The sequence below is a fragment of the Hippoglossus stenolepis genome, chromosome 15 (assembly GCF_022539355.2).
Source record: "Hippoglossus stenolepis isolate QCI-W04-F060 chromosome 15, HSTE1.2, whole genome shotgun sequence".
In the NCBI taxonomy this organism is placed as follows: Eukaryota; Metazoa; Chordata; class Actinopteri; order Pleuronectiformes; family Pleuronectidae; genus Hippoglossus; species Hippoglossus stenolepis.
The window spans coordinates 8,974,271-8,987,705 of NC_061497.1; the positions used below are offsets into that span (position 1 = coordinate 8,974,271).

General features: G+C 40.8%; 1 protein-coding gene across 15 annotated transcripts in view; it reads left to right on the plus strand.

Moving 5' to 3' along the window:
• The window catches only part of msi2b (musashi RNA-binding protein 2b), a 250,492-nt gene that overhangs the window by 218,052 nt on the left and 19,005 nt on the right, over nt 1-13,435 (plus strand). For 9 of the 15 annotated variants that reach the window (XM_035179048.2, XM_035179040.2, XM_035179043.2 and 6 more), the window contains one exon: nt 6,318-6,437. The exons of 2 other annotated variants lie outside the window; for them this stretch is intronic. In XM_035179048.2, coding sequence (XP_035034939.1) covers nt 6,318-6,437 — 120 coding nt within the window. The remainder of the gene's footprint in view (nt 1-6,317; nt 6,438-13,435) is intronic. 4 more of the 15 variants (XM_035179049.2, XM_035179039.2, XM_035179053.2 and 1 more) reach the window with 1 other exon arrangement.

Consider the following 13,435-nt stretch of genomic DNA (forward strand, 5'->3'; position numbering starts at 1 on the left):
CTGACCGAAAGAAACATGCACCTCCTGCATGATTTGTTATATTTTTTAGCATTAAATGTTCTCAGATTTTTTTGCTGGTTCATCCTTTATTTATTTTTTTAAGAGTGTGGCAGTAAACTACAAGATATGATAAATGGATGTGGACATAGAGCAGCTCTAAGGTGTTGGGCATCATGATCTCTTTGCTTTTCTATTTAGCAAAGGTATTTAGATTTTGACAAAATTATGATATGGTTATGGTATAAGGGCCATTTAAATAAATAAAAACATCTGACATTTTGAGAATAGCGTAGTAATTTCAATATTAGCTACGTGTCATTTTACAGGGTGAATATCAGAAGATCAGCTTGTCACGTGTATTATAAGTATCAGGTCTTTGATAAGATCGTGCAAGAAACTTTGTTTATTCTAAAGAAGGAACCACATAGACTGACTAGAGGAAGTCGCCTTTTTTGTGGAGGAGGAAATGTTTGGTGGTGGTCTACTGTAATGTGTGTGCTTTTCAAAAAGAAAAGAGTGGGAGCAAAGGTTCTCTTGCACATTCTCATAATATAATGACCTTTTGTCTTGTTAAATTATAATATTATTCTTGAAATCTCAGAATTTCTTTTCTCCGTATGTCCTTCAACTCTTGAAAAATTGTGTTTAGTGTCAGTAGCAGTTTAATTCAAAATAAACAATTTAGCAGCAAAGTTCTTGTTCTTGCTGTTAATTTAAAGTAGCTGGCATCTTAACACATCGTCACTGTGACAACTGTATTAGATACTTCTTAAATTACATGTAAGATCTTACATGTGATGCATCACTACAAATTAAACTAGTGCAGTTCTTCCAGGCCTGCTACTGTACAAGATTAAAATAGAACTCATCAATTATTCAGCACTGACAAGGGACCATTCTTCAAAATATATACTTTCACTGTTTTTTTAACAATTTATATATTACATCTTGTACTATTTTAACATTGCAAATGTCTTTGTAGAACTTTTGCCTTGTTTTCCGACAAAAATATTTTTTCTGTGAAATACTACCTTATGCTATTGCGATATGGAAGAAAGCACTTAATTATAGATGTGGCTTACGTTTTTCCTGAGTATGATATAGTCTCCTTTCCTCGACAAGTTTCTCTTGTCCAAAACACCTCACAGATTTTCATGAGAATGAATTGGACTCCTGAGTCCTGGCCTTATTTCCCCTCCTCGATTTCTCATTCACTCCTGTCCTTTCTTCTCTTTGTCTTACTCTTCCACTGATGTGGCTAATGTCATTTTCTGTTCATTCGTCTCACTCACCTCTGCTCTGTACCATTCATCTGTCTTACTCCTGCTGTCTACCCCCAAAATCTACTGTAGCTGCAGGATGAACGGCTTCTTTCATTGTTCTCTGTTCGCTGTAATAAAGCTAACCCTGGTTAACTACACCCAAAAGACACTATATGTCTGGTAATGATATTAGTTATCAGTGTTTCTTCCTGCTCGTGTAATGTTACACTAAAAACATTGATGCCGTACATTATATACATCGTATACACCATCTGATCATTATGTTCACCCTATAACATCATCTACTTTACACCATTTGGCCACTGAAAATTAAGTATTAATGTAGTTCTAGGCTCTATTAGTTTTTAATTTCATGGTGACATTAAAACGTGGGCATATTTGATCCATATGGCCTCCACAGAAGGATCAGCTGTCCCTGGGCTCCTCCTGTGCATTAGACAGTTGACAGTCTTCTTATAGCAGAAATAAGTGGAGTGCTCTGTGACTGATGGAGCTCCTTTGTCAGTGACGGGGGAGCTGCTGCTGGCAGTTTTGGGCCAAAGAACAGTACAGATTACATTAACATCAGTCAAGCTGTTGTCAGACTGGTAGGACATAAATAGGACCTTATTGATGCATAATGCAACAACTTTTCATTGTGCGGTTTTTCTGAGTAATAGGATCAGAAAGAGGAGTCTAAGGCGTGGAAAGGCACTATCACAAAAAAATTGATCAGTAAGAAATGTATAAGAAACTGTGCCCAGTGACAAAATTCGACATAGTGTGTCGATTTTTAAAGGGTCTATTTGTTTAAGTTAATATCGTAAACCATACACTATAGTGGATCTTTTTTTGCATGGATAATTTACTCCTTTGTTTAAAAAAAATCCATCCACACGACCCCTGTTTTACAAAATATATCCTTCCATGCCGGGCCAGTAGGTGGTGTGACAGTCTACATCAACAATCTGTCAAATATCAGAGAAGAATAATGTGGTCCAAGCAATATTGATCGAGGCAGATGCCTGTGAATGTCGGTAACATGGAGCAGTAAAGCTGCAGACTTGTTATTAGACCTAACAGTGCTAACCGAACAGAAACGTGTTGTTGTTCCTGGCGCATGCTCATTACACAAAGCAACGGTGGGCATGTGCGAAGTCAGCTGTTTAATTATCATTTCCCAAATGCGATGTTTTACATGTGCACACGAATACACAGAAACAGCAGTTTTTGAAAATCTGCACTTTGAAAGGCATTTGTAAAAAATCTATGTTTTATCGACTCAAATTGTCCTTTTGCGGATTTTAAGGAGGATAAAAAAAATTGTTTTGCAAAATATCTACAATGATGTTGACAGGGCAAAAAAAAAAACAGAGGATATAGTACAAAAGGGTCTGCCAGCTTGTCACCATCTTCCTGCATTTGACATCTGTCTGTAGTAGATGTGCTGCATAATGGGTGAAGCAGGTTGAAAACATGGTGACATCAGGAGTATACATGTCAGTATTGTAAAATGTCAGTGATCATGATTATAGCTACAAATTGGTGTAACCAGTGATAAATACCTTCTGCTTGCCCCTTTAACAGCAGTATAATATTCAGCAAAGTGCTCGAGATTTACAATGGAGAAAACAAAGCTTTAAGCCCAGTTCCTCGCATGCCAAAAAAAAATCCCAGGAAAGTTTGACACAGAAATGGCAGCAGGCAGTTTGATCACCACTGACACTGCCCCAACCCGCGTCTCTCCTCCTTCACTACAATCGAGTTCACAGAGACTCACAAAATACAGGTGCAGGTAGAAGCACCCAGGAAGAATGCCACCAAAGCACCAGTATGTGCTCTGGATGCACATTGAGCTCCTTCAGCAGACAAGTGACAACACCAGGAGTTGTGCATGGCGTTCAGTTTGGCAAGTTACTACAGCTCAAAGTTTCTTTTCGGTAGGAAGGGATGTGGATTAATATACAAAGTAGCAGTTGCATAGATTTCTGAAAGATGGTCGATATTTCTAAACATTGGGTGGATCAGAAAAATACATGTTGATGGCAAAGCTGTTTGGACATGAAAGCTTTTTGTAGGATTTTTAGAGAGTTCCTACATAAAATAACCTCAGGCTGGAAATTTTCTCTTAAAATTTTTCTCCCGTTCTTGTTGTGATTTTAAACATTTTCCTAACATTTTAATGGTTGTGGGTAGAAAATGTGCTGCATTTGCTTGGAGAGAAGACGAAATGCCTGTAGAATTTGGCAGGGAACACATCGTTCTTTAGAATTAAACGTCCTCTCCTTTCCGTGTGCACTCCTAAAGGAAGGATGAATTTTCGTGCTGTGGGCGTGAGGAGAGAAAAGCTGAGGACAGTTCCCCGGAGTCCGGACACCAAGGCCCCCAGGCCTCCACAGCTCATAAACAGATGTGTCCTTGTCCCCAGCCAAGCGCAGCCACTCAAGTGGCAAAGCAGGGGCCCAATAATTGTGAAGAATTGAAAGCTAAATATTGGCTTTATCTCCTCAGTAATAAAAGGGCCATGAAATTGATTTAATGCTGCAGCGCTTCTCTTGGGTGGCTTCTTACAGCGTGAGCACAAAACAATGAGCAGCAGCCATCTATTAATTAACCCACCTAATCCTGCAAAGTTAATCTCTCACCACAACTTTGCCCGCAACTAACTTCCAAGCCAGTGGGTCTATTGGGGGTGTCATGACAATGGCTGCGAGGGGAAGATGGATTCAGCACTTAGGAAAGGAGAGAGAGGCAGGGAGAAAGAGGTGGAGAGTTGCCGCATGGAACACTGTTCTGCACCGCAACCATGGGGACACTAGAAGTGGAAATGCAGGGGGGCATGGCCATCATTAGCATAGTATCAGAGTTGATTTGGGGGGTTTTTTTGAGAAAAGAGGTGGAGAATATCATTTGAGCTGTTGGACTCAGCTCCTGGTCCGGTAAAGCTGCAGCAGCATAAATGCCGCTGATTTCAGCTGCCTCTTTGTCGTCACATTTGCATTTCTTTTCCCCTGTCGCCATGCCGCCTGAGTCCCTTATTCTCTCCTGAGCGGTTAGATAGTTGGGGGGTAAAAGTGGTATTTCTTTTGCTTCTTCACCTGCCTGCCCATCGCAGCATGATGGCGCCTCACACCCAGTACGCACATTCGCGGTCATATTGTGTCGACAGAGTTGTGAATTACCTCCTTCTCAGCCGGCTGATGAAAAGCTATGTGTTTTTCTCTTTGGCTGCAGCTCATCTGACCCTGCCCACCCCATACACCCCCCCTCAGTCAGTCTATTGTGTGAGCCCCTCTTCGTAGAATAGCAGTACAAGGCTGGCTCGGAAAATAGGTCACCCGCTGGTGCTCCTCTCACCTCCACAGCATTCAAAAAATAATCCTCTAAGGTGTCCTGTGCCATTTTGTAATGTCTAAACCACAGTCTCCGGAAAATATGGTCAAAACATAGAAGAGAAATACACACAACCTGCACACGGAAAATGATATCAATATATCTATCAAGAATATCAAGAAAAACTTCAGGTTATGTGGAAAGCTATTTTTTTTTTTTTTTGCTAGTGAGGAAAGCATTTCCTGTGGAGATAATTTTAGGAGGCTGATTAGGGTGTTGAGCCCAGAGTGAGGAATCTCATCACCACCACTAATGACATACCGTTCCTGTGCTGAGAGAGGAGCCCAGGCCCTGGGCATGGACTCGCCTCTGTCAGCCACCTCTAACTACTTTGTTCATTAAGGCCAACAATGTAATTACAATTCACAGATACTGCATTGGCTTAATTACAGACTGATTATTAGGCTGATATTTGTTGGAATAATCAGAGCCTAAAGAAGTGGATTTGTATTTGCATGGTATTAAAGTCTTTATTTTACTGGTTAATCATAAACTGACAAATTAGACAGATTCATGAATGTGTATATAGATATACGTTTAAAGCCAGAGGCTTAAAGAAATCTCGGCGATGGAAGACAGTAAATGTTTACCTAAGAAGAAAAGAACACAAGAGACTTGTTCAGCCTTCATATAAACTAACAGATTGAAATCTCTTGTGAGTGTCAAATCATCCAACAGATGTCTCCATCTGATTGTGGAAGATGTTTTTTACCCCCACTTTATATCTTCCAGCTGAATAGCCGCACATAAAAATGTGGAATACTCTGCCTCTTGCATTACAGTGGATGATTCTGATTCCATAGAAACTCTCAGTAATTGGGAGCACTCCCGAATAAATGCAGGGATAGTCCCTAGAGGTAGGGCTATTATGCCCATGTCTATGCTGCTCAGAAGTGGCTGTAATCTTTCATCCAAAGAATGTGACATAAACACCCCCCAGAGCCAAATTCTTCCACTAATATAATCAGGGACTTGGTGAATTGCAAACACACCCAAAGTCAGTTTACAAATGCAAATTAGCTCCTTCTCAATCTGACAGAAACCTTCTATAAAAAAAATAAAAAATTGTAGTACACGTCGCACTAAATATGATCACATGTACGTCACTGTTACTTAAGATTCTTCTGGTATGAATACATTTTTTTTTTTGTCTTTTTAGATGATTTGATATTTTGCTCCTGGTGATCCATTATAAATTATGATGTTTTGATACATATACAGGAACAGAAGTATTTTTATGTTTGTTAACCAGTTACTCAAGTTGTGATCATGGAATTTGCTATTTATTTTATTCCTTTCTATTTTATTTCACCCGTATTAAACCGGGATGTCTCATGAGATACACGACTTTAAAGGTGCTCTTTAGTTAATAGTTATTTTAAACATCTGCACTTTTTCCTCCTAAAATCCAGCGAGTAGCTCCCGGCTCTCTCTGCGTCTCGGTATGGATCAGTGGGTCTGCAGGGTTTTGAATATCACAGTGGGCTCTGTAAGAGTCTGCTGATAGATGTTGCCCTGACATGAGCCCCCTGTCTCTGACAGCTACAGTTTTATCCCGTAGCTCAGCGCAGCTATCAACATTCTCCTGTAGCTCTGGGGCGTACTCATCCATGTGCAGGAAGTGATGTATGTGTGTGTATGTGTGTGTGTATGTGCCTGCAGGCTTCCCAGCGACAGCGTACGGACCGGTGGCGGCGGCAGCGGTAGCAGCAGCGCGTGGCTCAGGTAGGGGGGCCCGTGGAAGAGGCGGCTACTTGGCGTACCCACAGAGCACAGGGCCAGGTAAACGCTCTGTCCATGTTCTGTGTGGCTGCTGCTCTCTCCAACTTCTCCTGCTCTGCTTCCCCCGATAGACATAGAACCCCAAGTTCTTATGCTACACTCGCCAGCAGTTTTAGTGTAGACTCACAGATTTACATACACATTACTTTATCCAATATCAAATTAGATTAAATACATATGTACATTGATAATGTCCAGTTTTAAAGGAAGTAGCCCAGAAGTATAATCTCTACTTTATGGCCCATTTATCAACTAATTTCAGCTCCTTTGAATAAAAAAATATTATTATTATGCTTTTCAGCCACAATTTCCTTCCACCAATTGGTGTCAAACAATGATCATTCAAAAAGGGTTTTTTAAAAAGGACTCACAGGATCAAAGCAAATTAATTCAATGAATTTTAATTTGTCATTCATTGTCATGTCGGACCAAATTTGAATCAAATGCAAATCTGTCCAAAACATCTGTCCGTGAAGCTTTCAAGGGTTCTTGACATTAAGAAGCTGCAAGAATCTGAAAGTGTGTTACAGCAACTCAAGGTGTTTTTTATTTAAATCTCCTCGTATCAAGCATTTCGTTAAACGACGCAGTACTTTTCGTAATCTTTATTTGTCATTTAATATGATAAATGTTCTAATGGCGTTTAATCAGTCTCAGAACCAGCACAAACCATGTGAACAGTGAAGATCATGGTTGGAAAGCCTTTTTGCTCAGTGTGAATAAATGTAGTCCTCCACGGGGCTGTGCTGAGAGCGAGCTCGACCCTCCTTACATGCTCACAACTGCTCAACAGTCACATGTTAAATTGACTTTTGAGACTCTGGAGGCGGGGACGGGGGGCTAATGTCTCCGCTGCCGTGATTGGTCATTTTAACATGACGTCACCCACAGTCTCCAGCCTGCAGAGAGGACAGGATCCTATTTTTACTGCTCATAATGACAACTGTGGACGTCCGTAATGACAGGTTTACTTGTCGCAATCTGTTTTTGGATGTTAAAAATCACATGACATACATCTGAAATTAAATAAAACTGATATTAATATCACGACGAGTTAAAACTGGATTGTATTTTAAATCTGACTATTTTCTAGTAATAAATCTATTGCAGATATCTAAAATGTGATGTGGATATCTGAAATTAAATACACATCAATGGCAAATGTTACATCATTTGTCCCAGGAAGAATTATTTTGTGAATGTTTTAACGACAGTTGTGGACTGGAAGAATTGTGGATATATAAATGTTCTTTTTGACTGGGAAGAGTTTCATTATAACTGCAATATGCTGCAATATATCTCCAGTTCAGCTATTAAATGTTATAACAGAAACTTTGAAAGGATTTTTTTATGTAAATTAGTGCAGTCAAAGTAGCAGAAATTTTATATGATTTTTTTACCTGTGAGGAAGTTATTGTGGATTTCGTAAATGAACACTGCGACTGGTGAGAATGCCGTTTTGAGTGGGAGAAATGCTATTATGGATTTCATCTAAAATGTAATTACAGAGCGGAGTGTGGTCCGGTTAAAAGTTTAAACACTAACCGGACTTCACTGGACACGGAGCATGGTACAGATCGTTTTTGTGTTTTAGTTTTGTTTTTGATCAAACCAAACGTCAAAGCATGGTCAGTACCAATCGAAAGGATGGAGACATCAGACGTTCTCCCCGCCTCCAAAGTCTCAAAAGTCAGTTTACGATGCGAGCGTTGAGCTGTTCCAAGCATAGTGAGGGTCAAGACCAAATTTGTGTGCATGAGAGCAGAAATGCTCATCCGCAAGGATGGTTTTCTATGTGCTCATATCACATGCATGCACGTGGTTTTTTACGAAATCAGGTTTTCAGCCTGATTAAACGCCTCATGGTGTCATGATCTCCATTTATGGTAAACTAATCTAGTTATAATAAAATGTCAAGTTGCTCTTGTTTTGGCACAAAGGTGGACAGTCTCTTCTAACAGTAATTAGCAGCAAGATAGTAGTGTTCAAATTTTTCTACTTTTCTACCATTCATTTCATGCTATTATCTGTTTAGATGGTATACTGCAATCATTTTAGAGTCAGATCATCCTGATTATGTGGATGTCTTTCCAGTGATTGTGTGTTGTGTCATTCCTACGCAGATTCTAATTTATTCTGTTGATTATATGAGCAAACATTAATGGTAAACGATTCAAATATATCTGCCAAGAGTTTTGTACCAAAAACCGGAGGCAAGCTTCTGTCTGTCTTAAACACAGCATTGATTAACTTGTGGGCTTCATTTAGACATCCTGCTTTTCACCCGCTTACAACTGCAGATCATTCAATAGGTGTCAATAACAGCTCCCCTGAATGAACACACAGCTCCCGGCTTCTCGGGAAGTGTGTTTTTCCTAATCAGACGTACGATTAGATGCTCGGTGGAGAAAATCTGTTTTAATTGTAACTCAGATGTTGTCTGGTCTGTGCAGTCGTTCACGGAAATTAAGTCCGAAGACATGATGTACAGCGCCACGTTCTGCGATACCTGAAGATGCACACTAACACACAGACAAGTGGCTTTTAGTGTATGCGTCCCACCTGCATATATGCACAGGAATAAATTAACCCACCCATCCTCATTTGAACTTAATTAAAATCGACAGAGGGAACACGGGAAGCCAGTCCGATGCTCTTTTTCAATGCGCCAGCTCTTTTTCTTCTCCATCGGCCTATTTGATATTTATTTTTATTATTTTTGCATTTTCAAAACAAATAATTGTCCCAACAATCGTGGCGAACATCAGGAAGAAGCAAGGAATGCTGATTTGTGGTTAGCGGCAGCCAGGGGAGCAGGGAAACATGATGGCAACTATTATGAACAGTTTAATTCTGACAGCTGCAAAAGGGATGGAGACAAGTAAATGATTATGAACAGGGGGTGAAGGGAGGAGGGGGAGGAGGCGACCGGAGTGGTAAACAGTGACATCATGGGCCTGTTTGAGGGAACTTAAAGAGCCACGACGCTGCTTTGAGGAAAACGTCTGTCAGAGAGACGTGTCGTCTGTGTGCTGCAGGAGCAGGAATATTATCACACTGGCAATAAAATCTGGATTTTAAATGCGAATATAGTTTTGCTGCATTTCCTTAAATCAGCTGTATCCCGTTTTGTGGTTCATTAACTATTTATTAAATGTCATTGAAGACTCTCCGATGTTCAGGTCACGGTATTTCTTAGCCAGGTAATTGAAAACATTTGCAATAACAACTATTTATAACTATAACCAGTGCAGTCCTTGTGTGATTTATGGTTTTTGGAAAGAGTCAAAACCGGTGGACGAATAAAAAGTGTTTGAGAAGACGCTTGGTGGATTAATACATGCAGCGGTCTCTCCTCTCCATACGGACACAGACAGCTCAGAGGACATAGATTGTTTAGGCTTGACCTTCCTCTCTGTGCATCATCTGGGGATGTTGCTGCATTTCAGGCTTATCTCACAAATTTAATTTGCAGCACACTCGGCTCTAAATCAACTCTGGGATAGAATGTCTAGTGGGTTAATTTTGTTGTTTTATTTTTTGCTACATTTTCTTCTTTTAGTGCAGATGAGGGTTTTCGTTGTAAGGAGGAAAAAAAAGGCTTTTCTATGATGTAAGTGTGGATTCTTTGTGCTTTGACTCCACCTACAGTTCCCATAGAGCACCACATACTGTGCACTTTGTCTTCTTTGACCCTTTGAGAGAGAAACAGGGATGACAGGGAGGAAACCAGAGAGGTTCATTTGAAAACATTAAAAAAGATAGAATTCAATTTAAAAACACTTGAGTCCCATGCATAGTTTGGATTGAGGTTTTATTTAGCAGAAACGTGATTCTGTAGATGACAGAGTTGTGGGAATGTGGAAGATGGTTTCCCTCCCTGACAGAAGACTCTTTCACCCTGCTCCCAGTGCTCTGCAGACAGCCTGACAGCAGGCTGACGTCCCTCTCTGTGACAGGCCACTGCTGATGACAAGGTGTATTTTAGACTTCTCACTGTGGCCTGGCACTCATGGCAAACTACAGCCCACCACAGATGCAGCAGTAGTTGTGTATCATAACAGTAAAAGGGACTGAAGATGGAGCCTCTGCAGCACCATCTCTTCAAGTGTATAACCTGCATATACATGTATGTTAATTATGTACTTGAGCTGCTAGAGAAGATCTTACAGCTCATTGTTCTGTTTAAGAATTACCTTTCTAGCTGTCTACTTTCCTTTCCTTTCTTATGACAAAATGCACAAGTTTAAAATGTATAAGCTTGTTACTGTAATTTCCTTTAAGGAAAAAGCTAAACACTGTGTCACGGCCCTTTCACATAGAAAGTTGTTTAGCGCTGAATATCTTGGGAAACTCAGACAGACCCAATATGAACTTTTCCTCCATTGTTCCACTGTCTGGCTGGCAGCTTTGTTTCTATTGGAAGCTCGAGTGTTTGTCACAGGGCACAGTGGTCAAAGCTCAACATGCAACATTTGCGCAACAAAAAAAACGTCCTTTGTGTGGTGCTTGACATTGAAAAGAATGGATCTCAGAGTGCAGCGGTGTTTCTATCACATCCTATCTTAAAGGGCCTTCAGACTATGCGACACGTTTTATTTTGGTAAAAGCTGAATCGCCGATGGCGCCAGATCAGAGTTGGGTCTTCAGTCTGTATTTAAAGATGGCGAGGTATTTTGTTGCCTTGATGTCGACCCAGAAGATTGTTGGACCTCTACAGTGTCTCTGTGCATGTCAGTAAGCACATTTGAGAACTCCAGGCTAGAAGTCGATCACAGGGATCCGACTACTGGACGGAGTTTAGCGTCACCTGCAGGCAGAGAGGATTTGTCCCACACTTGGCTTAGTGAGGCTGGAGTTTTGAACCTGATTTGAACCACGACAGAGTGCCACTGGAGGATGGAGGAAAAAAAGGGGGAGTCACATAATATCAGATGGAGGGGCTGAACATCTGCATAGTTAGGCCAGCAAGGAGGAAATTGCTAATTTGGAGATGACTAATGCATGCACCAGCACCTGGGCTACATTTTGGACAAGAATACTGTGCTGAGCTTCTGCTGTTGATATGATGGATAAACCTGCACAAATTGTTCACAGTTGCCGCATTAACTGACTCACAGGTTGGTTATTCGTGAACTGAATGCTAACGTTAGACATTTAAATTCTAATCTCATTTAATGGATGTCCAGCTACTGAAATAGCAAGAGAAGGTCAATGATTTACTCGTTTTTTTTAAAAGAGTGCTCTTTGGTTTTGTTTTAAAGTAGTCGTATGTGAAATCTTCTTTGCTGTAGCGTCGTCAGAGGACAGAGAAATACTCGGGTGATGCAGATGGTTCTGACAGTCCTGGTCCCAGTCTGCGCCGGAGGACTGTTTTCCTCTGAGCTTTCTGCCAAACTCAAATGTCAGTCTCAGATCTTGACTTTACCTGCAATGTGCACACAGCTTGCTTTTAGAGGTCTGGGAGTTTGCGGTGTACAGTATGCCCGACATGACTCAGGTGTTCGAAGCTGAAATAGAGTTGGCTGTGTTCAGTGTTGTGCTGAAATTGGAGTATAAATTGCAGACGTGTCCAGGTCCAGTTTTATTGGGACTCTTGCTGGCCTTCGCTAACCCTCAGTTAGTTGTTCTTCTTTGTTTCATTCTCTCTTTTACTCATCTTCTTCCCCCACCTATTTTTTTTTTTTCTTCACCAATGAAAAGATGGGAGCACACGTGACAGACATTTCCAAATTAAGATCATTATCAATTCCCTCCCAACAAGCTCTGTGATCTTCAGCAGTGCCCGAGAGGAGAGCAGGATTGGCTGCGTGCACTGAGCTTAATCATTCTGGCTCTTTGCGAGCTCAGGTCCATTTGTCCCAGATGCTAATCTGCAAAGCTCAGCTCTGAGGCCAGAAGCGCTCTACATGTATTTTGTGCAAAATAACATGAGCAGACATGCCAAGCCCATCCTGCTTGTTTTTTTTTTTTGTCTAAGGCCCAGGGAAAGATGTGACACATCGGGGAGGGCAAAGAGTCCCTTTGTGCCTCCACTACGAAAGTGTTGGCTCTCACAGCTGTGGGTAGCAGATGCTCTAAGGTTACAGGAACAGGCCTTCAGGGACATCACCACTCTGCCCTCCAGGGGCTGCATACATAACACACTCTGCAAAGAAAACTTACTGACGGCTTCACTGGAGTGAGGTATATTTGGCGTCTTGTAAATTTAGTTATGAAATATTAAATGTGTTGTATAATCTCTGATCAGCACAGGATTTAGTTTCAGTTGCATTATACATTTATTATGAAGAGACATTATTTCCTTTCATTTGTAATAGCATACAGATTGCAAATTGCAGACCTACTTAAATACATATGATAATATTTATATAAAATATAAATTAATTTGAGTAAGATGCAGGGATATTTTGACATTCATTAAGATAACAGTGTCTTAGGAGACATTGCTGTGAAAGATAATCCCTCTTCTCTCTGTATCTAAATGACCATTAGATGCATTTCAGTCATAGTGACTCTTAGATTTCAGACCACACAACCCTGACCAGACATGTCTGGGAAAATAAATGTGTTCAGCCAAAAGGGCAGGGCTGTCAGCTCCGAGCCTACTCACGATAGGATAATCTGTGCTGACTGTCGATAACTGCGTGCCCTTTCTCTGTCCCGGCCACACCAGATCCCACACAGGTTAAAATCTGCATTAAAATCATTTAGTGTGGCCTGTGTGGGCTTCCCTGCAGCGAATTAGTGGGCACCGATTTGCTACACTGTTGCACATTGTTTTACCCGTGATTCAGTGTTCAGAATTTCATCTTCCTCTTTAAAACTATCCACAGTCAGATCCCAGCCGAGGTTGGAGGTAAATATAAATCAGTAGCGTTGTTGAGATTGTCCATTGCTGGAAAGAAAAAGCAAGAAAAGGGAAAAATGAAAAGTAAAAAAAAGAAAAAAAAAAACATAGGTCTGAGTATGGGTGAGCAAATGCAAGAAGAAATCAT